The following is a 27,931-nucleotide window of genomic DNA, read 5'->3' on the forward strand; positions in this document are numbered from 1 at the left end:
CATGCTGCCATGAAACAGTAACAGTTTCAACCAATATGTAGGAAAATATTTTTGTTTTAATGGCAGATTATGACACGGGAACATTTATCCATTTCTTCATCAATGTCAAGGAATTATTTATGTAAAACCAGCTCCTATTTCTTGCTGAAAAGTTACTTGTAACTTATTTTTGTGTTATTTCAAGTGAACCAACATATTTGCACCAGACACTAGACCAAAACTACTTGGTAAGATTTTGTAGTGTATTGACTAAAACTGAAAGCAGAAAGGGGCTGGAAATAGACAGAAAGGGGCTGACAATAGACAGAAAGGGGCTGACCATAGACAGAAAGGGGCTGACCATAGACAGAAAGGGGCTGAAAATAGACAGAAAGGGGCTGAAAATAGACAGAAAGGGGCTGAAAATAGACAGAAAGGGGCTGGAAATAGACAGAAAGGGGCTGACAATAGACAGAAAGGGGCTGACCATAGACAGAAAGGGGCTGACCATAGACAGAAAGGGGCTGAAAATAGACAGAAAGGGGCTGAAAATAGACAGAAAGGGGCTGAAAATAGACAGAAAGGGGCTGAAAATAGACAGAAAGGGGCTGAAAATAGACAGAAAGGGGATGAAAATAGACAGTTTTCAGGAAAGGTAAACGACAAACTGAGTGTTTTTGGAAACCAGCTGAAGGAGATGAACTGTTTTAAAGTCTAAAGAGGCTCCAGCGGGTTGTGGATAAAACGTGATGAATGCGGCCTGAACTGGGGGGAGGAACACAGTTTGACCCACGTTGTATTCTGGCTGGACTTCGGAGCTGGACGTGGTGCTGCTGCTCTGGGCCGAGTCTTTGGAGTCTTGCTCCATCAGCTCCAAACGTGGCTCCTCTGGCGTCTCCCTGGCAACGACGCCGGCGGCTCGGCGAGGACTAGCGGCGTACTGCATGCGGAAAACACAAGATCAGATAAAACACTACCATAAGTCTACAGCCTTTTATGTACATAAAAAAATAATAAAAATATATATGTAAATATATATATTATTTATTAAATTATTATTATATTACATTATTTATTTAGGAATTATTTATATACATATACCAGTGACGTGCGGTCAGGGGAGGCAGAGCCGTCATCATGGAAAATAATATGTAATAATAAAATCATTTATATTGCTATTTTCACCCTGTGGTTTTGTTCTATAAAGTATCTATTGTTTACTTAGCTCAACCAGTTCTGATTATTTTTTCTTCAAAATCGCTGGATTGTCGCATTTTCCCATTAAAATACTCAGAAGTGAAGCCGGTGAGGCAGCAGCGAGATGAGCCTCACCTGGGATTACTCAACCTCTGGCTAACTGCACTGGCTGCCATTATATGACAGCATGTTCGTCCTGTCTGTACACCGGCAATAAAATGGCTAAGAAACATTTAATATATGGACTGATTTTCCATAATTTCGCTTATGTCTATAATGTACAGTGTTTTTGTCACTAACTGTGTGTGTATCATGTTTTGTGTGAGGAGGAGCGATCAGAAACGGGAACAGACTCGAGGTGAAGCAGGCAGTTCTCTCGCCTCACCGCTGGGGGCGCTCATGATCCCAGATATTGTGACTGCACAACTGCAGAGTAAGACACAGTGAGCTAGCCATGTAGCTAGCCACACAGTAAATAAGTAAAGTACAGCGATATATTTGTTTCTCCTCTCTTCCGACGTCAACATGAAAGACTATATTTCTACACTTAAACAGTTTTATAAAGTGGATTTTCAATTGAAGCAGGAGATAATAATTAAAGGTGAAATTACCAACACCGGAGCTGAAAGTTTTACTTCCAGACAGTTTGATGATTCCCAAACGGAGTAGAAAAGACATGCAGAGGATAAACTTGGCTTTGGATGAACGGATACTATTGTGCAGAATTAGCGGTGCATGGATTTAATTGATAAGTAAAGGTAAGACAGCAATAAGATGCTTTTGTTTAGTTTTTTAATTAAATGTGCGTTTTGTGGGCTACAGTTTATGTCTAAATAATTTAGTAAAGTAAGAAACGGTAGCTTAATCTACCACAGCAATTAAATTATTAATAAAACATCAAGCCTAAAACGTACTACAACAAACTAAATATTCTGGTCTGTGTGAAAAATTCTTGAATGTTTTTTGGTGTTAAATCCTAAAACAGGAAGTGGCATTGTTGTCAGTTGCTATGGCAACGAGTCTGCGCGTAGCTTGGCGAATACAGATCACTTTGCTGTGGATCATAGCATGAAATGAATCCCTACATTTCTAAGTTTCACTGAGTTAACGCGGCCATGGATGACACGTAAAAGATTAAGTCTTTTTGCCCCCCAGCGTTGTGCGCATCCGCGAAATTTCCGTAGGTCCAATAACATGGATGGTGTCTATAATCGTAAGTCAGAGCCTCACCAGCCATGAACCTCACCGTCCCTTATATATATATATATATTATAAGTGAAATAGTATTAGTACTACCTCATATTTCATATTTCTTCTAATGAAAAGGAGAAAATCAGAGTCGGTGGCTAACATCAGTCCAGAAGCTTCTGACCCCCCCGGTTACCGACGGCAACAGGAAAAGGGGGGGGGGGAGCTGTCGGTTACTGGTTGCTATGGTAACCGCCGACCTCAAGAGCAGCAGAGCAGAACTTGATACACTAATAAGTTTCTGGAGAAAATAACTTGATCTAACCAAGTATTTTTTGGTCTAGTTTCCAGTACAAATTTATTTTTACATTTTAAATAATACAAAACTTACAAGTAACTTTTCAGTAAACTTGTTTTAAGTCAGTAATTCTTGAACAGTGACTTTTTAAAAAGGTACCAACAGACTTTTCATTTCTAACAAGAGATGATTTTTTTCCCCATGTTTTAAGTGAAATAACATTTTAGTTATAAGAATGATCCTTCCCTAATTTTATTTCTCTAATAATAATAATAATAATAATTTTCATTTTCATCAATATTAAGGGATTGCTAACATAAAACCAGATCCTGTATCTTGCTGAAAAGTTACTTGTAATTTAGTTTTGTCTTTTTTCAAGTGTGCCAAGATATTTGTACTGGAAACTGGGCCAAAAATACTTGGTATGTTTTCATGTTTTTGCAGTGTAAACATCGGTTTTTAACCCAGTTTTACACATCAGGCCGATGAGATGTGCCGATAGCGATGTGCCGATAGCGATGGGCCGATAGCGATGTGCCAATGATAGCGATGTGCCAATGATAGCGATGCGCCGATAGCGATGCGCCGATAGCGATGCGCCGATAGCGATGGGCCGATAGCGATGCGCCGATAGCGATGCGCCAATACAATGCGCCGATAGCGATGTGCCGATAGCGATGGGCCAATGATAGCGATGTGCCAATGATAGCGATGTGCCAATGATAGCGATGTGCCGATAGCGATGTGCCAATGATAGCGATGTGCCGATAGCGATGTGCCGATAGCGATGTGCCAATGATAGCGATGCGCCGATAGCGATGTGCCAATGATAGCGATGCGCCAATGATAGCGATGCGCCAATGATAGCGATGTGCCGATAGCGATGTGCCAATGATAGCGATGTGCCGATAGCGATGTGCCAATGATAGCGATGCGCCGATAGCGATGTGCCAATGATAGCGATGCGCCGATAGCGATGTGCCAATGATAGCGATGTGCCGATAGCGATGCGCCGATAGCGATGTGCCGATAGCGATGTGCCGATAGCGATGTGCCGATAGCGATGTGCCAATGATAGCGATGCGCCAATGATAGCGATGCGCCAATGATAGCGATGTGCCGATAGCGATGTGCCAATGATAGCGATGTGCCGATAGCGATGTGCCAATGATAGCGATGCGCCGATAGCGATGTGCCAATGATAGCGATGTGCCGATAGCGATGTGCCGATAGCGATGCGCCGATAGCGATGTGCCGATAGCGATGCGCCGATAGCGATGTGCCGATAGCGATGCTAATGCAGGACCGTCCGTGGCGTTTACCATGACCGTGCTTTGCTCCTGTTTGCGGTTCTGCCTGCGGTGCTTGGTCTGCGGGTTCGCCGCCGGGCCGGCCTGGTAGATGGTTCTCGGTCTCGGTCTCTGCCTCAAGCCCAACTGAGACGTTCCTGACGGCTTCTTCTGGATAAACAAACAAACAAACATACAAGTGAAGCTTCCTCCATCTGTTGGCTCAAACAAAGTGAGCCCTCCATGTGCTCGGAGCGTTACGTGGCTGTAGGAGTCCCAGTCCGGTTCCTCCTCCTCGGGCCTCTTCCTGCTCCTCTTCCTGCTTCCTCTCATTCGCTGGTTACCATCTGGCGAAGGATGTGGGAGCAGAAAGAGAGACGGGGGAGACGGAGATAGCAGCAGAAGGTCAAACAGATGGTGCAACAACAAGGAATACCTTCAAGACTTCGTCCTGGTCTAGTGAACATTTCCTACACTGAAGTCTAGGAATGTCTCAATAAGAAATAAACCAATTAATCACATAATAAATTAAAAGAAACTCAGTAATTTACTGTTTCTACCAAAAACTGGATGATAAAAGTCTTCAGTCTGGTTTCAACTCTTTACTTAAAGGATAATTATGTTTCCAGAGTAATTTTATTTATTTTGGTCATTTAAAATGTCTCCCATTTTAAATGAAAAAAAAACTTCAGTAGGATGACAGACTGATACACGAAGAACTCAGTCCTCATGAATAAAAGCAAATACAACAGCAAACATTCAGACACAAAAACCCAATAAAAACAAACAAAAACAAAAAAAAAATGGCAAAACAAGCAAAAAAGAATCAAACCAACCATACAAAGTGACATCAGGCCTTTCCAAAGTGACATCTAGTTTCTCTTTTTAAATCCCATTCAAGTCCGTTAAATGTTAGATTTTAAAGTTTATAGATCTTTGAAAACGTGTTCTTGCTTTGCCTTTACCGTTATATTAGTTGAAAATGGTCTCAGAACAACAATATTATCGTTTATCGAATAATTCTGGGACAATTTATCATCCAGCAGAATTTATTGTGAAATTTATTTGAAGACTGTGATGCATATTAGCGAATTAGCATATTAGCTGAACTGATTTAGCCAATATGCAGGTTAGACCTGGTGTCTCCTGAACATTTCGGTTTGGTCAGAGGGTTGAAACTCTGGGAGAAATGGTCTGTAATGAAGCTCTGCATTACTTGGCTGCACTACACTTGAAATGTGTGTTAAATGATAAAAGATACAAACAGATTTAAGTTTTTTATTGTGCGTTTTCATGCACAATAAAAACGGAACTGATGGTGTCCTGTTAAAATACAACAAACAAATGGATGATATAAGTATTGCGACTGTTTGAAGGCTTTGTGTGGGTGTGGCTCACCTCTGACCTCTGACCTCTGCAGGGTGTTCAGGCTCAAACATTCCCCGGAGGCCTGAGCACCTTTTAAAGGTTCCAGAAGAGACCAAAGCAAATGGAAGAGCTACGCACTGTATAAATTTAATGTTGGATTTATACTAAAATTTATAGAAATGTGTTATTAGAGATGCTGAAACTGAATAGTATTTGGTAATGAGTATTATTATGAAGATTTGGTTATTTTGTCAAAGTTTGTTTGCGTGTACGTCTTTTGTTTTACCCTGTTTTTGGTGGGTTTGTTAATTGGAGCAGCCAGCTGCATGTTGGCCACATTGGTGGTTGTTGCTGGGACTCCAGGCTGCTGTAAGCAGGTTGTCTGTGTGTTAAATGTTGGTGAATAAACACCCAGAGAAATGGATTGCACCGTTTCTCTGCCTCAAGTCTCCTACTTCCTCCAGCATGATCCAAAAATGAGTCCAAACTGGTTTTGAAATGGATAAAACTGGCTAGCAGTGCGCTTCTGGAGATACCAAAGTCCAAACCTTCTCCTCGTCTGGCTTCCCTAATCCTCAGTTTAATACCTCTTGTGTTTTATTTAATTACTTTCTGCTTTTACTGCATTGCTATAAAACCCAAAGTGGCTCCAGATGTCCACATTTTAAACACTTGCTGTGATTTTTAAACCTCCACTGACGTTGGCATGACAGTGAAGTTACTACACATTGTCGTGTTTTGGTCATAATCCATCAATTTTAACACAATAATGACCTAAAAACCAAGAAGTAGCAACACATGGCCTCTGTTGGTTCAGTTTATAAATGTTTATTGTGAGTTTTGAGAGTGTGTAAAACTGTGGATGTACGGGGGCAAGTACCTTGCGGCGAAGTGGCGCCCCCGCTCTGTTTGGGGCAGAAGGGCGAGGGCGGCTCCGCTGCAGTCAGCGGGCTGTTGCCATTGGTCAACTCAACGCCGCTGTCGTTCTCTGACAGGCCCTCGGCAATAAGGGGCGTGTCTCCATTCACTGCTGCCTGAGGACGAAATACTCTGATCAGTTCTGGCGTTTACGAGCTGGATGCCGCAGTGACCCCACCACACCTGAGAGGGCGCTACGGAGCAGGCTGTCAACATGACTTTTACGTCAACAATGTAGCAAAGCTCTCAGATGATGATAAAAATTCATCAAAACACCTTTAAAAATGTTTATTGAATACATTCTGTAATAGTAAAAATATATTTCTGTAATAGAAACCACATCAGAACATTAAGCTAAGACTGTTTTAAAAAATGATAATCCAGTTTGATTGGGGACCAAAATGGCAACGTTTGTTACATTTTTATGGGTTTTACCTTCCAGCAGAACAACGACTCAAAACATGCAGATAAAAATCAGATCAGCAGCAAAGTTTCAAAATGCTACTGATGAGAAGTATTGGCAAACTAAAACTTCCTCTTAGCTGTCAACTTGTCCAACTTAACGCACTAAATCTGAAATGTATGCCTGATCATATTAAAATAGGGGACTGAGTTCTTTGCTACTAATTGTCAACACTACATCAACTAAATAACAAGATCAGGTAAAAGTTTTAATTAAGCAAAAATAGCGAGAGACAGGAAGCTATGCTAGCTTGACTATGACAACTGTAACATGTAGCTGTGCTGTGGAATTCTGTGTTTCAGTTCATTTAAAAAAAAAGCAACTTAAACACCAACTCTCTGACAGATCATCAGTACAGCAGGTGTTTAAATTAGCTAAGATTAGCTAATAGCACCAGTAGCTAAGCTAATCAGTGACCACTTATTAATAAGCACAAAATCAACATAACATTGATGCTCTCATGAAACAAACAGCGGAAGAAAATGGCAAAAAAACAACAAAAAAACAGTTATAGCTGTTAGCTTTGAGGGTTTTAGCACATAATCATGATTCTCACATTAAATTCAAGTCCTTAAGAAATTCTTCAATATAAAATGATAGTGATAGTAAAAAGGTCCATTCTGAGCCGGTCTGACTGAGACTGAGCTGCTTTACCAGAAAAAATAAAATAAAAAATCAGCTGCTCAATATGCACAGCTGGAACACTATAAAAACACAAAAAGTCTTATCAAGTAATTTTAATTAGTTTCTAGTGTAAATATCTTAGCACACCTGAAATAAGATAGTGTAATAAGATATTTGCATTAGAAACACTAAAAGTACTTGGTGATATTTTGTGTTTTTACAGTGTAGAAATATAAAAGATGTCTCTACAAGATGGATGCCACACTTTGATACAAAAATGGAGCAAAAACGCCATAAAATCTCAGATTTTCACCAAAAGCACAGAAGAATCAAGCTCAGTTTGGACAAGTATTTTACATTTTTACCCAAATGGAATGAAATTCAGTCTGTGATCCTTAAAAACTGTCACAAAGAGACACCAGCTTCAGCTTTGTGGTTCTGCTCGGAGCGTTTTGTTGCTCCTGACGTTTAGACATTTAGATGAAATGATAAAAGGCGCAGACTGAGTCCGCCTGACTCAACACAAACAGCAAACGCTGAAGTTACCCGGCAGCTGCCTCAGGGAGCGAGCTGCTTATTTAAATTGTGCCTGTTTATAGAGAAGAAGTTGTGAAAGCACTCATCAAAACCTCAACGCTCTTTTCTTCATCGCCTCTCTTCTTTTCAGGGAGGGGTTACGCATTTCTGTTGAGTCCGTAAAACCTGAACTCACATAACCCCAATCCAGGCATTAGTTTTTCTGGTAAAAACTAACTTATCATGGCTTTTAAAATGCTAATGGGAAAAGATTAGGAACGTTTTCCACTAACGTAGCAAACAGAAACGACAAACTAAATTAATTAGCACTTTTATAAAGAAGTGGTTTTGTTTGTGGGCATTTCTCGGTCTGAAAGGATCCATGATTAGCTATAAAAATAAACTTTATTTGGGAAACATTTATTGAAAAAGAACGGCTTGTTTTATTTTTATCAATGTAAATTAAGATATTGTCACCATGTTGTTTACACTCAGTGCATTATTGCGTATTGAGTAACAATTTGTATTTTTAATCTGAACCTTAAATTAGAAGGTAGCGCCTCTTCATTTCCATGTCGAGAGGAGATGAAGATGAGGAGGACCAGAGAGAGGAAGAGGAGCGAGTCGGATAAAAAAAACCTGTTGTTTGTGCTGCTGCTGCTGCTTGGATATGCTAACTGGAAAGGCGAGCGTAGCGGCAAAGCTCTCGGGTTTCTAGCTGTTTATGGTTAGCATCACAACCAAAACATTTTCTCAAACACATTAGAAGGATTTGTTACAAGGATTTAAAGAAAACATCCATTCATCATCTTCCAATTTGTTTGGATTTCTCATTATTAGCTCCTGCTAATGGTGTTAGCTCCTGCAAAGCTAATGGTATTATCTCTAGCTAATGGTGTTAGCTCCTGCAAAGCTAATGGTATTATCTCTAGCTAATGGTGTTAGCTCCTGCAATGCTAATGGTATTATCTCTAGCTAATGGTGTTAGCTCCTGCAAAGCTAATGGTATTATCTCTAGCTAATGGTGTTAGCTCCTGCAATGCTAATGGTATTATCTCTAGCTAATGGTGTTAGCTCCTGCAATGCTAATGGTATTATCTCTAGCTAATGGTGTTAGCTCCTGCAATGCTAATGGTATTATCTCTAGCTAATGGTGTTAGCTCCTGCAAAGCTAATGGTATTATCTCTAGCTAATGGTGTTAGCTCCTGCAATGCTAATGGTATTATCTCTAGCTAATGGTGTTAGCTCCTGCAATGCTAATGGTATTATCTCTAGCTAATGGTGTTAGCTCCTGCAATGCTAATGGTATTATCTCTAGCTAATGGTGTTAGCTCCTGCAATGCTAATGGTATTATCTCTAGCTAATGGTGTTAGCTCCTGCAATGCTAATGGTATTATCTCTAGCTAATGGTGTTAGCTCCTGCAATGCTAATGGTATTATCTCTAGCTAATGGTGTTAGCTCCTGCAATGCTAATGGTATTATCTCTAGCTAATGGTGTTAGCTCCTGCAAAGCTAATGGTATTATCTCTAGCTAATGGTGTTAGCTCCAGCTGAAGGTTTTAGCATATACACTGCTAGTATAAGCTAACACCAAGTTGTATTTTTATTTTGATGTAGTTTGTACATTTTGCATGTTATAATTACACAAAATGTCTTTTTTCCCAGATTGTTCCTGACTGTAAACATTTTAGAAACCACCATCATTGTTTTAAGCGTGTGACTTTGAGACAGGGAGCCCCTCTTTACTTCTTCTTCTGTGGTATGGTTGTAAAATTGTTTGTGCTCCTTAGATCCTCGTCTTTTATAACGTTATCCTGTGGAAGAGGTGGATGTTGTTTTCCTCTGAATGCATCCAGTTTATTTAGACAAAGTTAGTTTTTGTTATAATCTCCATCGTAATGTATAATTACATCCCATAATGTGAATATTTATGTGAATTGCAATCATAACCTACTAATAATGGTAATAAAGGATGATAAATACCTCTACAGAGACACCTGCAGCCACGTTAGCATCAGACCGCAGCCTGGGTCGCTGAGTTATACGGGGATTCTCAGTAAAAATATACAGAGAATCTCAAAATGTTGCAGAGACTTGCAGGACAGGAAGTTAGCAAAGCAGGTCACCCAAAGTTTAGTTCAGGTGTCATGTAGCCGTGGAAAAACGAAGTGCAAGAGCCGGGTCCGAATCCACAGCAGTAAATGCATATTTCATTTAGATTTTCTATGAAAAAGCTGTTAAATAATAGATAAGTTGTGATTAAGAACATTGCTGTGAATAATTTCCGCTACGCACACCCATTCCTGACTGCTGCCAGACCAAAGCGATCGCTTAAAACCTGTCTGACAACATGAAGCAAACCTGCAGACCTCAAAGAGAACACATTGTGCCTCAATCTGAAAAAAACATCTATCAGTCAGGGAACGGCCGCAAAGAAAGCCACCATCCATCCACACATGGAGAAAGAAGCCTTTCGCTCACCACCATGACTCATCCAGGGCGTCTCAGAACAACGGCTAGTTCTCTGGAAGACTCGCTGACTCGGTGAAGGTCAGAGGTCATGAGCCAACAAGAACAGACTGCGTCAGTACATATTTCTCATGTGCCGTCACACTTCCATGAACTTTCAGAACTAGCTGTCGAATCGTTCCTATCTTAACTCATAAACAACAGCAACACAAATGTTTTCTTGCATGTTTTGAAATAACTGTTTGGTTTAACCCTTTGCAGTCGAGGTCTAAATGGCCGCCCCAGTCTCTCTGCTCTGTGCGTCAGAGCTCGCTATGAAGCCATGTAGCGATAGCTAGCAAAACTGCTACTAACCCTGCACACACCACGAACTCTAACTAACACACTTATAGTCTAAAAACCCATCGAAACACTCTTAGCGCCCTCGTCTCTTGCCGTATCCAAATCCTCCCTCCCTCGTCTCTTTCCGCGTGTCTCCGTTCTACCTAGCAACAGACCGTCTACACATTTTCATTGGTTGTTTTGAAATGTGGTACATTTAGACCCCACAAAATAAGGCGGAAATGATCGATCTCATTTCTGGCTTTATTTTGAAGTAAATAACCACAAAGCCAATATGAAAACACCACTTTTATAAAGTTTGAAGTCCGCGCTGTCCAACAGAGTCGAAATGAAAACTCGGTATGCCGTCTGTTATTACGAAGCCTCATAAATGCGTCACATGCTTTTACGCCGCACGGCGAGCAGCGACTGCATCGGGTTAAATTGCAGTGCTAAGTTAAAACAACTCACAATTCGAGATTAATGAGCTACCGTAACTTAAAAAAACAATGTTCGGAAAACAGCTTCGCAGCTAAGCTAGGTTTGGTGGAATCAACTCACTCGCTCACTCCGTGGTTGCCTAGCAACAACCTGCCGGGTAGGAAGCAGTTTCAAGACCCCCCCCCCAACTCCGGTTGCCTAGCAACAACCTGCCGGGTAGGAAGCAGTTTCAAGCCCCCCCCCCCGCCCCCCCCTAACTCCGGTTGCCTAGCAACAACCTGCTGGGTAACTGCCACAGCAGCAGTTTAAAGTTTTGCTTCAAAACTGCTTAATTTATTTATTTTTAATAGAAAAAAACACCGTGGAGAGAAAACTGGATACAGCAGGAAAGGTCACTCCACCAGTTCGGCTGTATTTCAGATATCTAATCAATAACTACTGATGTTGAGTGACCTGATTGATGCTGACTCTGCATAAAAGAGCGGGCCCCATTATCAGTTAGCACTCACCAAACCAGTTATCAGGTGTTTCTCCATGCAGTTTAAAACTTGTTTTAAGATCTGAAACATGTAACTGTGACAAAAATGAGCAAAAAGAGAATAAATCTACTTTGAACTTCTTCATTGCCTTGGAGCAACAGAACCACTAAGATCTTTAAACTCCCGCAGCCGAGGTAGAGAGGGGCTCACCTTTTCCTACTTTCACTCCATATCCCTGCCACGGTTCAGAACCTGCACCTTTTTTTCCCACCACCGACCATTAAAGCTTTTCAACTGTGGCGGAAAGGCATCAATCATTACAGCCGGCGCCTGTGGGCAGGTCCCGCCAGGTGAGAAAATCAGTCCAACGGGGGGCAAAGCCGCAGACGAAAACCTGAAAACACTTTCAGGTTTTCACCTTTGCTGTGACTCAGTGCGTTCGGAGATTTCCCCAGGGTGTTTCTGCCCGTCTTCACCTCCGACTATCAACTTCAAACGAAGCTAATGTTATCTTCCTGACATCACGACTTCCTGGGAAAGATGCAGAACATGCATCAGGCAAATCTCTGCACAGGTGGCCAGTCACAGGTGAAAGGAGAGGAAAGCAGGTGGGAAAGCTTTAATAACTAAAGCTGCCAGTATTATACACGTTATTTAAAATTAACAGGTAAACACCGTATTTAGCTGAAGCTAATGCTAAAGCAATAAACTGAAGCATTTTGAGTTGTGGGCACCGCCAGCCAAAAAAAGGTTAGCTGTGCTAGCCTTAAAGCTCTAATCATAATCATTAGCTCTGCTAATGCTAAAGCGCTCCAAAAACAGGAAGCGGACTACAGCATAGGGCATTCTGGGTAAATAGAACCAAAGCAAACATGCTAGTCTAGCATTAGCAGGAGAAAGGACTTGACATTTCCAAAGACATTAGAGAAATCCTACAACTGCTAAAATCTGATTCTGCTCCATTTTGTTCACGTTGCGAAGGAGAATATGCCTTTCTCAGGGGTTTTCATGTTGTTTCCTTTAGTGGTCTTTGGTGCAGCGCCCCCACAGGCGAGGAGGGGAACAGGTCGCCCAAAGAGTTTGACTCAGAAAATGAAACAAATGTTGCAATTTTAGTCCTTAATAGAACAGAATCTCAGGCCTAAATCTAAATATGCAAAACTTCAACAGTAAATGTTCATAAATGTTTGCTTCACTTCTGTATCTCAACAAGGTTTAAAGAAATCCAGCCTATTCCCTGACGAATGTCCAGCACATTTTCAGTAAAACCGCCGTGATTATCTGTGGGTTTCCAGAGACTGAAACGACGCTGAAGGCGAAACCGGTAAACTCAAGCTGACTCCGGATAACAATGGGACTAAAGGAGACGTGTCTATCTTTGGCTAACATTTACATTTTCAGGCAGGAAACGGTCGTATAGCTGCGAAGCCGGGCCTGGAGCCGCCTCTGGGCGGCCATTAATCACCAATCAAGCTGTCAAGTCATGAGGAAACGTGAGCTTCAGGAAAATGAAGCCAGATCGCTGGAACATGTCTCATAATGGTTACTTAAAAGGGCCACACATATACTTACTGTCAGACACACACATCACATCATGTTTACTGGAGTTTAGTATCTGTTTCCTTATATTCTCAACCACTGATGAAAAAGCTACCGTTGGCTGAAAGTGAAGAGTTTCTCCTTTTTAGCGCCACGGCGACCCGTCTAATGTGTCTAAATGCTAAATGATTTGTGTGGTGAAGCAGCAAAGCGGTCCCAGAGTGTTTCTGAATTAAATTGGCCAGCTAGCTGGCAGCCGTTACAGTGCTGATGACCTCGCGTCAGTCACAGCTTGAGGCGGTTTGTGAAAGAGGCGACTCGGTGTGACGATGCTACGGCTGCTTTAGCCCTTTGGAAGACGAAAAACAGAGGAAAGCTTTGAAACACCCAGTTTTTTATTCACTTTTCTTTTTCTTTGTACATTTCAGACCTGAAATCGCCTTTCTGTGCGTTTCAAAACCCCAAACTAACTTACCAGATGTAACAATATCTTCCCATAAATATAAACGAGTGGTTTACTCGAGTGTTTTGCAAACTTTCAGTTGAATAAAGTTTTGGTTGATTGTTCAGTTAGGCGTTTATATTCATGCTGTTATTTTGTTTAATGTTAAAATATAATTCAGCTTCTAATAAATCTAGTGTTGGCCTAGCGCTTCAGCGTTAGCAGGACTAATATGATTAGAGCTTTGTGATTAGCATAGCTAGGCTTTTAGTTAGCAGGGTCCCCTAATCAAAATGGTTAAACAGCACTTTAGCGTTAGCAGAGCTAATGATTATGATTAGAGCTTCAGGGTTAGAAAGCTAACTTTTTAGCTAGTGATGGCCACAACTCAAAATGGTTAAATTTATTGCTTTTGCATGATCTTCTACTAAATGTTGTTGGTGTAGTGATTTAGCGTTAGCAGAGCTAATGACTATGATTGGAGCTTTGTGATTAGCGCAGCTAGCTTTTTAATCAGCGGTGCCTACAACTTAAAATGGTTAAATGTAGCACTTTAGCACAAGCTTCTGCTAAATACTGTGTTGTTGCAGCGCGTTAGCATTAGCTGACTAATGTTTATGATTAGAACATTAAGCTAGCAGTGCTAACAACTGGCAGCTGATTTCCTACAAATGCTGGTTGATGATTGGGGCTCCGTCCCACATCAGTGCGTGACCGTGCTGGTGACTGACTGTATGATTCGTTCTCACACTGATTGCTAAATTGTTCCATTATTTCGTAACATAAAGTCCAAGAAACAACATAAACCAAGGAGTGAATTGCAAAACAAGCTATTTGCGCTTCCAGAGACGGTTTGGTGAGTTTTTCATGGGTGCAACCCGCATTCTGAGCTCTGCTGCTCACATTTCTTTACAAATGTTCCTCTGTTTAAAGGAGAGAAAAGAGCTTCCCAGTGGCGCAAGATTTATTACCAAATAGCACAAACACAAATCTTGCTTTTCACGCCAACTCTCATTTTTAGCAGAATCTGCAGAAGAGAAAGCGCCGAACAGAAAGAACGACAGATGGTTGAGGGGAAGGAAGTCTGCCTTTCAGATAGAGTGATATACGAGTGAAAAAGAGGAAGAAGTGGCAACGGACGAGGGGAGCCCCACTGAGCGTTTATGACTGAAGGAGCAAAGGTTTGAAACAGGTTGACTACAGACAATAAATCTACACGGACATCATAGCAAACGTCTCTGCAGCGTCAAGTATTCAAATATTTTCATTTTGAATTCATTAAATCCTTTTATTCGTCTTCCTGCTCCTCCATCGCTGCGTCTATTCAGCGTTTTCTTGCTGCCGCCTTGTGCGGATGCAGCTGTTTGTGTGCAGCGCAGGAAGACGCCCTCACAGCCAACATGCATTCTCAATTAGAGCCACGTGACGAGCTGGCTCTGCCGTCCGCCTCGGCAGCCAGACAGTCGCTGCCTCACGGCACAGCTGGGTCGCACAGAGGTGTGCAGAGCCAACGCCGAGCTCTTCCTCTCACTTATCTGCTGAACTCTGCCGAAAGCAGAGCGGGAGGAGGGCGTCCAAAGTGCGGCGCGGGGGGCCATTTGCGGCCCTCTGGAGGGTTTTGGGCGGTCCGAATGAAGCAAATCTGACCTGCGAGATTAGGTGGTTTTTGCATTTGGACACTTTTTCAACATATTTTACAGCAGGGGTGTCCAAACTTTTGTAATGTTGAAAAATCAAGCTAAAATAAAGTAGCCAGATGTGTTTTCTGAACTGGATATTTACTGTAGTTCCAAAATTTAAAAGGGTTTGCATGATAGTGTTTGTAGATAAATAATAGTAATAATTTTTAAATGTTTCAAAAGTAAAAAATATTCAACTTTCTAAACTTCCAAGTTTTTAAAGAAAATTTCTGAGCTTATTGGTGGAAATTTACTACTCTTTTTTTAAATTTTATGTTTATTATTTTATCTACAGCTGCTTTATTTTACACATTTCCTGTATTAAAATCATGTAATTTATGTGCTGTGTTCAGTAACAAGAAGAGGATTTGGGCCACGTTCTTTCAAAGGGTTTTCTACATTTAGCCAAGTTTACTAAATTAAATAAAAGCTGATTTTTGTGCATCATTTCAGTAAAAGTATCTGAATAAAGATGAGTTTACCTTTTGTTAAAGCTCGGTTATAAAAAGACAATTTGTTTTTTACTTCACATTATTCATTATTCAATGGGCCAAATTTGGGTCATTTTTCAGTTGCAGTTGGGGGCCCAGGGCCACTAATGGCCCCCGGGCCACTAATGGACACCCCTGTTTTACGGATAAATAACTTATTCTTCAGACAGTTTGGTACACCAACGTGAATATGGTGTATAAGATATAGAAAATAGATTCCCAACAAGTAACAAAGTTTAGTTTTGGAATAACTTGAACCAGGGTGTCCAAACTTTTGTCAGAGGAGCCAAAATTATTAAGTGAAAAGTCGTGAGCCAAGAAAATAATAAAAAACTAAAATGAAGCAAATAATTATGATCACAATTAATCATGATTTGCTTGATTTTTTTTAAATCAAGCTTAATCATGATTAATTACAAATTGATTAATGACTTTGCCATCACTTGCTGCAGAGGATCACGTTACATTGCTGAGCCAATCAGAGGATCACGTTACATTGCTGAGCCAATCAGAGGATCATGTTACGTTGCTTAGCCAATCAGAGGATCACGTTACATTGCTTAGCCAATCAGAGGATCACGTTACATTGCTTAGCCAATCAGAGGATCACGTTACATTGCTTAGCCAATCAGAGGATCACGTTACGTTGCTTAGCCAATCAGAGGATCACGTTACGTTGCTTAGCCAATCAGAGGATCACGTTACATTGCTTAGCCAATCAGAGGATCACGTTACGTTGCTTAGCCAATCAGAGGATCACGTTACATTGCTTAGCCAATCAGAGGATCACGTTACATTGCTTAGCCAATCAGAGGATCATGTTACATTGCTGAGCCAATCAGAGGATCAGTTACATTGCTGAGCCAATCAGAGGATCAGTTACATTGCTGAGCCAATCAGAGGATCATGTTACATTGCTTAGCCAATCAGAGGATCAGTTACATTGCTTAGCCAATCAGAGGATCACGTTACGTTGCTTAGCCAATCAGAGGATCACGTTACGTTGCTTAGCCAATCAGAGGATCACGTTACATTGCTTAGCCAATCAGAGGATCACGTTACGTTGCTTAACCAATCAGAGGATCACGTTACGTTGCTTAGCCAATCAGAGGATCACGTTACATTGCTTAGCCAATCAGAGGATCACGTTACATTGCTTAGCCAATCAGAGGATCACGTTACATTGCTTAGCCAATCAGAGCTGCGGAGGAGCCCTGATTGAAGGAGCTCCACTCTCAGCAGGGATTTGAACTTGTGTCTTTATTTACTTCAGCAAAACTCACAGTTTTTACCAAATTCTGTAGCTTTTGGTGAACTTCTAAATCTGCTCCTTAGTCGCATCTTTTCGGGGTTGGTACTGCCTCTAGTGGCGTGGGGGTGGTAACACAACTAATATAATTACATTACTAAATCAGGATACCACAAAGTCTATATTATTTATTATTAGTTTTTCATTCTCTTAAGAATGTAGAGCTAATTAAATGATCTAAAGACCTAAAGACCTTAAAGTGGTTCCAGTTTCTCTCGATGGCCAACCTGTTGAAACTGTGGCACATTTTAAATACCTTGGGTCGTTCCTGGACAGTCGGATCAACTTTTCTGAAAACACTGACTACATTTTGAAGAACTCAGAGACTCTACCTTTAAGAAGACTTAGTGATCATGGGGTGACCCAACTAGAGTCTAGCTGGGTCATCCCTATGTCTTGAATTTGGGGGGAAAAAATCATATTTTATTTATCACTACAGAAGGGTTCAGTGATGAAACTGGTGGGTTCGGTTCCTCAGGTTAAGAACCACTGGATTAAATGTTATAATCGACAGCACTGATCAATGTGCAATGTGTGTGTCTATGTGTGTGTGTGTGTGTCTATGTGTGTGTGTGTGTGTGTGTCTATGTGTGTGTGTGTGTCTATGTGTGTGTGTGTGTGTGTCTATGTGTGTGTGTGTGTGTGTGTGTGTGTGTGTGTGTCTATGTGTGTGTGTGTGTGTGTGTCTATGTGTGTATGTGTGTGTGTCTATGTGTGTGTGTGTGTGTCTATGTGTGTGTGTGTGTGTGTGTGTGTCTGCGTGCTGTGTGTGTGTGTCTATGTGTGTGTGTGTCTATGTGTGTGTGTGTCTTACTGTGGCGGTCACGCTGCTGCTCTCCGACAGGATCGCCCCGGAGTTGTTGGAAGGCATGGCTGTTGTAGCTGACGGGTCCAGTTGGTTTCCTGATTCCTTTTCAAACCTGAAGAGAAAACGATGAAGAGGAGAAATCCTGTTACAGCCACACACACTCAGACCTCAAGGCCATTTAGGAGACAAATTACAGTTTCTGGACCCCTGTGTTCCTCTGCTTGACTTTCTAACCGTACAGAGACTTCAAGAGGAGTGGCAAAAGCAAAGGAGAAGGATTAGCAGTAAGTCCCTATTACTGTGGAATACCGTCTCTGATACTGAGCTGCTATCATCTCATGACTGCTTTGAGACAACAATACACCAACATTCTTCAGTCAGAGGCCTCTTCAGAGCTGTTGCAGGACTGACTGCTACTGTTGGCCACTAATAATTGATAAATGGTTTATTAGATTAAATTACTTTCAGTTAGTTAACTGATAACGTCCCTTTAGAGGTTCTTCTAGTGTTGTAGTTTGGCCTCCATCCAGCAGAGGGCGCTGCTGGTTATGCAGGTTATGGTACAGAGTTAAAGATGGCGGCCATATTAGAACAGGAACAGTCCAAACAGAGAAAAATTGACTTTACGTGTTTCTGTTTTGAAATATAAACAGTGAAAAAGTTTCGCCTTAATATCGTCCATTCAGCAGCATCAACATATCGATAAAATATTATTGGCTTTTTACGAAAACTGTAGAAATTCATGTTATGGAAAGATGGTCGATAGAAGAGTAAACTCTAGTTTTTAAGAAAATGGCCGCTTATTAAACACTCGTTAGTCAATCAATAAAATCAATCAACTTTAGATTAACTCATTAAACAATAACTTGCATAAATAAAGTGTCTTTTGAATTGAATTAATTAATTTTCACATTTTTATGTTTAAAAAATGTTTAAATGTTTTGTTGTCCTTCCATACCTGCCACAATAACAGATGATAAATACATTATCGCGATAAATGATAATATTGTCATTTTAAGACCATTTAAAGTGATATAACCGTAATAATAACACAAGAACACATATTCAAAGATAAATATACTTTAAGTTATAGTGAACATTTAACACTGGAGCTGGAAGACATTTTAAATATTGAAAATAAATAAATAAAACATCAGACACAAATAAAATAAATCATTACATTTCAGTAAATAAAATTATCGACAAAAACAAAACAGATTTATTTGAGACCAAAACACCAAACTGAGGAGTTTCATCATCCAGTTTGTGGTAGAAATTATTGAGTTTGCATTTAATTTATAATAAGTTTGTTATATCAGACCAATTTCCTCCCACTTCCCAATCATGCACAACTTTGTCTTGGTTTATTTAACAAAATTTTAATAAAAACATAAAAATGTGAACAAATTAAAGCCACAATCTTGGTCTGAATCCTGTTTTTTTCTTTAACGTTTTAGATGATTAATAATCGATTCAAGGTGGGAGACGCTCTCCAGGTTTCATCTAAAATATTCACCTGTTTTAAAGTAACAAACCTGCAGCTAAACGCAGATTATCTGCAACTAAATCTGCAACTAAATGTGAAAAAACAAAGGTAGCGTGAAGGTAAATAGGTAAAGTGTGAGAGGAAGACTTCAGCTCTGCAGCGGACATGCCCGTGCAGCCCTTCAGGTAAACAGACCCGGTCTGGGTGTGAGCTGCGAGTGCAGCGCCGGCACCGCGATGTGTCCCTACATGCTGGATAAACGCAGCTACCTCATGTAGCTGCTGCATTCCTCTGAGCCTCCATGCTGGTGGACATGACTGACGGCTCCCAGGCGTCTGTGGCGCAGCAGATCCGCAGAGACCGAACAACCGGGTCGCACACGGGGTTCGGGTTCTGTCGCCGCGGGGAGGCGACCGGGTTTCACCCGACCGGCCCCGAGTCACAGAGACCAGCCTGAGATTAGCGGGAGTGTGACGAGGATTTCAGAGGCTTAAACGCCAAAGTCATCCAGAGTTTACCACAAAAAAAAAAAAACAACCTCGTTGTTCAGTGACTTCAGGGCAGAATATCAAATAAACTCAGGAATTTTTTTTTTACAGTTTAAAGTAACGGAGTCACTTCCAGAGACATTAGTGATGCTACAGTTAGCTAGCGTAACGCTGAAAACGTATCAATGTATAATCGTTATTAATTATTTATTACGTTTTTTGTTTTAAATATCTTAGAGAAAAGGTTAAGGCAGCCAAACTGCTGTCATCATAACCTTTTCTGTTTTATAGTTTTCTCTCCAAGTCATTATTTTTTTTATTTTTAAGCAGCTTTGAAGCAAAACCTTAAACTGTTGCTGTGGCAGTTACTCAGCAGGTTGTTGCTAGGCAACCAAAGTTGGGGGAGGGGGGGCCGTGAAACTGCTTCTTACCCAGCAGGTTGTTGCTAGGCAACCAAAGAGTTGCTCAGTTAGCTGAGAGACGTTGAGCGGCTAAAGTCTTTCCTCTGCCTACATTACCCAGGATGCCCTGCGGTTCTGGAACAAAGTGACGATACTGAATAGTAAATATTCTATCAGACGTATTATCTATAAATATTGACTGCATGATTATCTGAATCTAAATAGTTATTGATTAATTATGACTGCAGTGTCAAGCAGTCATCCAGCAGCAGTGAATACTTTTAGCACATGGTGCATGGTGGCATATTCTGTGAAGGTATTGTACTTTGATGCATCATCTTTCAGCTATTAAACAATGGGTGTTTTACGCAAATGATAGCCCAGTAGACTCGATTCGATTGGGAACCAAAATGGCAACATTTATAACATTTTCATTATAACCCTGTTCTCCTCCTCGCCTGTGGGGGCGCTGCACCAAGAACCACTGAAAGAAAGACAAGAACGACTTCCTTCTTCACCAAATGTAAGCAAAAACTGAGTCGTGTCAGATTTAAACGGTGGTAAGATTTCATTTTTTGTTGTTTGATAAAAATCACGCGCCATTTCTCCAGCTAGCGCTAGGCTAACACGTTTATTTTGGTTATATTTACCCAGAATGCCCTGCGCTGTAGTCCACTTCCTGCTTTTGGAGCGGTTTCTGCTCTGACCAAATAAACACCCCAAGCATGAATTTACCAACTGCTTCACTGCAAAAACACAAAATCTTTCTCGGGATTTTTATTTGGTTTCTAATGCAAATATCTTTCCACACCTGAACTAAGACAAAACAAACTTACAAGTAACTTTTCACTAAAATATGAGACCTCGTTTTAAGTCACTAATTACTGAATACTGATAAAAAGTACAAGTATTTTTACCGATAGCATGAGAAAAATGTCTCGTTTTGTAGCTTTTAGCTTGTTTTAACAAGTGCAACTTAATCAGAGGCAAGAAATTGGCACAAAATTAATTTATTAATACAACTAAACCTGATAATAAGAACCTATTATGTGTGTAGAAAGCGCAGCCCACTTCTTTCCCACAGCTGTTGTTGCCTTTAGCCAGAACTGGTCTGGGCTCCTGAATCTTTTGCTGTTCAGCCCGAATCAGAGCCAAGAAAATGAAATCAGCATCTTCAGAAAGTTTATCTGCACACTGACACATCAAGTGTTGACATATCTGCTGGTAAACGGCTGAGCGATGGTTGTGATGGTTCCCCAAACTCCTAAGCAGGCTGACACTAGTCACTAGTACACACTTCTTCCTTCCACTCAACTTTCCAACATTAACCTGGGACAAAAATTAGCGCTTAATTTTAGTTATTAAGCCTGTTAAGAGAAAAACTGAGGTTAATTTTCAAAGTCATATTTTCACCATGTTATTGATTCATTTATAAATGTCACAGTTACAAACTAAATATTTAATTATCAGGATAAATATTTATCTTCAATATAAATATTTACTACAGACAAAAGACATTTTGCTTTTTGAAAATTTACTTGCCAATAATTGGAAGTGGAAGTTTATTTAATTTATATTAAACCAGGTGAGACAACAAAGTCTCATATTTATTTAAATTAAGTATATTGCATTAAAAAAAAACTAAATATAGGAGTTGAAGCTAAATATTTAGATTCACAGTAAATCTAAATATTATATGAAGAAAACACGATGACACATTACTCCGCTTTTACTAAGTAGAAAAGTAAGTAGCTACTTAGTAAATATTTAGCTTGATATTCAAATATTTATTTTTAAATTTTGACATTTAGTACTAAATAAAAAACTGTGAAATATGACGTTCCTTTTCTTAGGGGCTAAAACACCCAAATGTTTGACTTTACGAACGGGACAGAAAAAGGAGCCACCTGGTTTAGCAACGTTTAGCAGGAACAACACCGAGAGGCGAAAAGGCAAATTAAAACCTTAATGAGCTTCTTTATGTAAGACGATACAAATTACAAACTTCTAAACCAAGTTTGGTCCAGTTTTATCCACTTCTATTTTGATATTATCCAGGTAAAAATGATGCATCCTGTCACATCAGCAGTAATTTGACACTTTCCACAAACCAGGAGATCAATTATCTCCCATTCCTGAAACTTCCTAACACCCAAAACTGTGAGAAAAACACAGATTCCTCACAGATGGAACCAGAAAATGTGCCTGGGCGAGTATTAATTAGCTGTTCGATCGGCTACGATCTCATTCTGCTCCAACTGAGTATTTCAGATCTTTATCACGACACCAAAAAAAGAGACAGACTGGGAACATCCGGAGCGCTGCGGAGTATCTGACACCGGGATGGGAATGATCCTCCGGGCTTCAGCGACGGATCAGAAACAATCAGCCAGGTTCAGGAATTATCTAAAAACAACCTGACAGGAACAAAACCGCAATTAACGTGACAAAGTGGGATCATTTATCACACAAAAACGAAGCACAAAGGGAAAAAAAAGTCATTTTAGAACATATTTCTCTGGGAAAAGTCCAGGCTTTTAACTATAAATGGTTCTGCTGTCAGATTATCTCACAATTTAATCCAGAATAATTTGGTAAACAGTGAAGTTCATGGTCAGCTCAACCAATGACAACATTGGCCAACATTTACAATCATAAAGTCTCAAAATAAACATTTCAAATGTGATGAATTTGAAAAACTTCACGTTTTTAAAGTCTCAGGCTTTTTACCCACGAAGCCGAGTCTTTATAACAACAAATATCTTCACCATATCGTTAAAAAAATAATATCGTACGCACAGGAAAGTTTTCAGCTCAAATCTGCCGCTGTAGTAAACATGCCAGACCCGTAGGGGGCGGTGTAGCACCAAGCTGAAACCTGTCAGCCAATCAGAATGCTTTAAAATAAGAACAACTTCCTGTTAGAATTTCAACGTGGCGCCAAGAAGTTCATAAAACAGCAAAATAGAATTTAAAAAAAAGTTGATAAAACACACAAGACAGTGATGATTAGTGGTCTAGTCAAAGCAATTTGTCGCAGACTGTGGTGACCCTAAATCTCTGTTTTCCCAGGAAAACACAAAAATAATTATAAAAAGAAAATTATAAAAGTTGACTTGTTAGCATTGTCTGCAGGCTTCCAAAGGGGATTAATTTCTTTGGGAGGCCAAGTCATGGAAACGTTTGGGAAGACTTTGACTAGGCCGCGGATGTTCGGGTAAACCTGGAAATTTTACCAACAGCTGCTTATGCTGCGTTCAGGTACAGAGTACAGAGTTATCACTCCGAAGTGATAGCTCTCTCACTCTTCGGTTACCTAGCAACGCTCTCTCACTCTTCGGTTACCTAGCAACGCTCTCATTCTCCGGTTGCCTAGCAACAACCTGCTGAAAAGCTGGCGCAGCAGCAGTTTAAGGTTTCGCTTCATAACTGCTTAAAAATAAAAAACAACATGGAGAGAAAACTGTGGATAAAACAGGAAAGGTCACTCCACCAGTACATCTGCATTTCAGATACTTAAAACAACAAACCAATCAATAATTATCGATGTCGACTGACATGAAACTCTTTTATCGTGACACGTTTTTCAGATTTCGGTCAGGAGTTTCGTTATTGTCCTGCAGAGCTGAAAACGGACGGACATTTCCACAGCGAGGAGAAGCTGAAACGTTGTAACCTCAGCGCATAACTTGTCTGCATCTTTAGGGACAAAGGAAGAAGGTTGAAATAAAGCCGCAGAAAGAGAAAGAGCGCAGGGCAGAGCGAGGGGCCAACCACAGAGGGTCAGGGAGGACAGGGAGGCGGCGGCGGCGGCGCGGGGGATCACATCAAAGCCGCGCGGTGGCGAGAGATTAGGGTCCGCTTTGCTGGAGGGGACCGGCCTCTCCCTGCGCGGTGTGCATGTGTGCGTGAAGGGGAGCCGAGCCCCTCGGGTCTTTCTCTGGGCCCGCATTCCTCGGCCCTCGTTACTTTGTGGCCCCTTCCCGTCCAGAACCGGCCCCGCAGCCGAGCGCCACAGGTCTCGCTCCAGACGCGACGGACACAAGCATCCACTCAAAACAAACAAACTGCAAGCCAAAAAATATCATTTTCAAAAACTACAATGAGATTTTCTCTAATCTACTTAACAAGGCCTGTTGCATTTAGTAATTAATTAAAACAAACTCAATAATTTCCACTTGTAGGATTTATTGTTTTTCTGCTGCTTTGGTTTCAACCGGGGCTGTTTTACTTACAGAGACTTCATTATCCCATTTATTTGTAGTTCTGTTCATTTATTTAAAATGCTACATGTTCATTAACTTTTTAAAGTGTATTGATCTTTGATAATGCTTTATTATCATTGTTTTATCTAAAAATGGTCTCAAAATGACAGTTTTATCGTTTATCGCGATAACTTCAGGGACAATTTATCGTCCAGTAAAATTTGCTATTGTGACTCAACAATAAACTGAGGATGAAAGATTTTAAATAAACAAATAATCTGAATTTTATTTTGAAGGGACAGGATCGTAGCATCCGGTTTGCTATTAAATCTGTTTTTTTATTCAATAAAAACAGAATATATGTATATTTTTTACTTGCTGTATTCAGTAAAGTTTTAATACTGGTGTCATTTAGTAAATGTGGTTACCATGACAACAGAGGGAAACCAGATGATCACGGTAATTTTTAAATCGAAGTAGATTTTGATTTAAAAGTCGTAGTTTGGTCCCAATTTATTCTCAAGTTGTAGTCGAGGAGGCCTCAGAAATTCAAATGAGAGAGCACAAAGGGGCCCCCGAACCCCAGTTTGAACACCCTTCATCAACCTAAAGCATCTCACTCAAACATATTCAGTCTGCGCAAGGAAACTAAAACAAACTAAAGCACTTTCGGAAAAGCTAAAAGTTTATGACTGTGAGCAGAAATTTAGAAGCAAGTGCTGACTTGTAACTATAATAACTATAAATAAGAATTATAACTATTATAATTATAACTAATTATTATAATAACTCCACTATTCCTTCTGTAAACAGTGCGCTGCTGTCTGACACCTTTGTTCTTCTCTCTGGGGTGGAGTTTGGTCCAAACTGGGTCAAATCAACAGGACAATGTTTACAAATTCACAACAACAAATCAAGGAGTTTCAACGGCCCAGTCAAAGTCCAGACCTAACTAGGATTAAAAAAGCTGCTGGGCTTTGAAATCAAAGGATCTGCTCATATTTAATGCATAAATGTGAGCTTATTGCAAACTTTTTGCATAAAAGGTGTAAAACATTGGATTGAAGTGCTACTTCCCTCCTGCAGGTGGCAGCATATGTTAGGTATTTGTATGTTAGTAACCGAGATATTTCCGTTTTTAGAAAAAGCTAACTCCAAACGTCGGTCTGGGTTCGGTTGAAGTGAACTCTGGTTCAGTTTGAATGCATGTGTGAACGCCAAGCGGACCGGATGCCGCTCCAAAAGCAGGAAGTGGACTACAGCGCAGGGCATTCTGGGTAAAAACAATCAAATCAAACGAGCTAGCCTAGCGCTAGCAGCAGAAATGGCTTGTGGTTTTTAGCCAAAGATAAAGATAAATCCTCCAACCACTAAAATCTGACGCCTCCATTTTGATCTCATTTGGTGAAGAAGGAAGTTGCGGTCAGTGTCTTCAGAGGATTTTGTTCTCAGTGGTTCTTGGAGCAGTGCCCCCACAGGCCAGGAGGGGAACTGGTTGGTTTTTCACAGAAAATGTAACTAATATTGCAGTTAATTTGAACCCTATGCAATGCTGGGTTCTGTATGTTGGTCACATCAGTTCATTTTTACCCACAATGATTTCTGCATCTCCTGAATTAAACATTTCTGCCCTTTATTATTGGTTAAATTGGCTACTTGCATGGAAATCACAGTATTTCTTTCTGTCTCCTCCCGTTTTCTTCCAGCCTCAGTTTGCATCTCCCTGAAACATGCTGCAATAAAAAAAATAAAATAGTTTCCTTCATTTCTAACCCCAAACCTGTTTAATAACACAGGTTAATAACAGGAGCAACAGGAGGAAGTTCAGCCAGTAAAAATCCCCACCGTCTGTACATGTTCAAATACCTGAGCATGTCCAAAACCAGGAAATAAGGAAGCAGAATCAACACTTAACCACACACTCTTAAAAAAATCTGCTGTTTTGCAAAAAAAAACTCCCGCTGATTGGTGATTAAAACAGATTTCAGCGCACAAAATGAAGAAGGAGTCAAATGTCTGCAGCTCGTTCCTCGGCGAGCCGGCCATGTATGATGCGGTTGTTACAACAGCTCACTTTGAACGCAAATTAGCGGAGTTTTCCTGACACTAAACCCGCTAACAGCTGCGAAACACGCGAATAAACGTCTGAGGAAAAGAGACTGAAATGCAAAACCTTCCAGTTGTGTTTGAGAGTTTTCCCCAGATGATGTTTGAGGTCTTACCTGAGCGGACTCTGCAGCAGTTGCTCTGCGCACATGGGGCAAAGTCGAGCGACCTGCCAACTTTACACGTGCACAGAGCAGGAATTACAGGGGGAACCAACCTGCGCGTAACACGCAGAAAACTCACGCTGCTGCAGCTCGAACAGATGAGTTAAAGTGTTACAAACACGACAGACACGAGTTTCACTCACATAACCATCCGCGGTTGTTGCGCGCATCCGCAGCTGAAACGTGCAGGAGGAAGATGTTGACCTGCTGATCCGAGCCGAAGTGGATCTGGAGTCCCACACGGATGTTTGGCTGCCGCAGGCTTTTAAAGGTGGAAATGTCGACTCCCATTTTGTCCCCAGTAGTAAAAAAAAAAACCCAAAGCCATCATTCACGCAGCTCTGGAAACAACACATTTCCACCTTAATTTAAAAACACCTTCAAATCCTTACAACCCTTGGCATTTTTTCTACTTTGTCAGCAAAAACTTTGATTTTATTTAAATAAACAACCCAAAAGTGAAAGGAAATCAATCAAACAAGTTTATTTTCATGGCACATTTCAGCAACATGGCAGTTTAAGGTGCTTTACATCATAAGAACACGAAAATGCAAAGTGATAGAAAAGAAAATCAGATCTGCAAACTGCAAAAACACAAAATCTGAAAACATTTTCCCTTTTATCAGTTAAACAATCTGCTAGGCAACCTTTAAGAACTTAAAATATTATTTTCTTACTGGAAACTTAATTTAATTTTGTATGTTTTAGGGTCGTTGGAGATAAAAAAGAGTTTGAAGCATCAAAATTAGTGAGAAAATATTCAGAAATTTTGTGATTAACATAATAACATTTATTGAAAAAAAACTTGAAGGTTTCTGAATCTAAAAAGTTACTGATTTTTTAAAAAATTTAGCAATTAATCTCAAAATTAAAACTTTGACATTTAAGAGTTTGAAATGTTGAAAATTTGCTAGAAAAAACGTAAAAATATTACAATTAATCTCAGAATATTTTAAAATTTCAGAATTTCAAAATTTTAGAATGTTCTCTGGCAAATTTTCAACATTTCAAACTCAAAAACTTCCAATTTTTCCCCCCTGGAAATTTCTGAGATTGATGTCAATGTTTCAGTTTTTATTTTTCATTTTTGGAGGAAATTTCTTCTTTTTTTGTTTTTTTATCTACAGATTTCCTAATACACAATCATAAGTTTCTTATAGAAAGATATTTTCCTCTTATAAATGAGCATTATAGTATATAAAATAGTTATTTACTTAAAATAAGCTTCTATATCTTGGTGGAAAGTTACTTGTAAGTTAA

The 27,931-nt window shown here is 40.2% G+C and overlaps 1 protein-coding gene across 2 annotated transcripts in view; it reads right to left on the bottom strand.

The window, feature by feature from the left end:
* Positions 1-26,764, bottom strand: part of LOC103461926 (DNA (cytosine-5)-methyltransferase 3B-like) — a 41,820-nt gene extending 15,056 nt beyond the window's left edge. The window contains exons 1-6 of one of the 2 annotated variants that reach the window (XM_081609431.1): positions 26,624-26,764; positions 17,828-17,933; positions 6,200-6,353; positions 4,213-4,298; positions 3,985-4,122; positions 773-919 (exon numbers count right to left, since the gene is read on the bottom strand). In XM_081609431.1, the coding sequence (XP_081465557.1) occupies positions 773-919; positions 3,985-4,122; positions 4,213-4,298; positions 6,200-6,353; positions 17,828-17,933; positions 26,624-26,658 (666 nt within the window). In that variant the 5' untranslated portion in view covers positions 26,659-26,764. The remainder of the gene's footprint in view (positions 1-772; positions 920-3,984; positions 4,123-4,212; positions 4,299-6,199; positions 6,354-17,827; positions 17,934-26,623) is intronic. The other variant, XM_081609432.1, reaches the window with a different exon arrangement.
* Positions 26,765-27,931: the final 1,167 nt, after the last annotated feature.

The sequence above is a fragment of the Poecilia reticulata genome, chromosome 7, assembly GCF_904066995.2.
Source record: "Poecilia reticulata chromosome 7, P_reticulata-male-v2, whole genome shotgun sequence".
Lineage (NCBI taxonomy): Eukaryota > Metazoa > Chordata > Actinopteri > Cyprinodontiformes > Poeciliidae > Poecilia > Poecilia reticulata.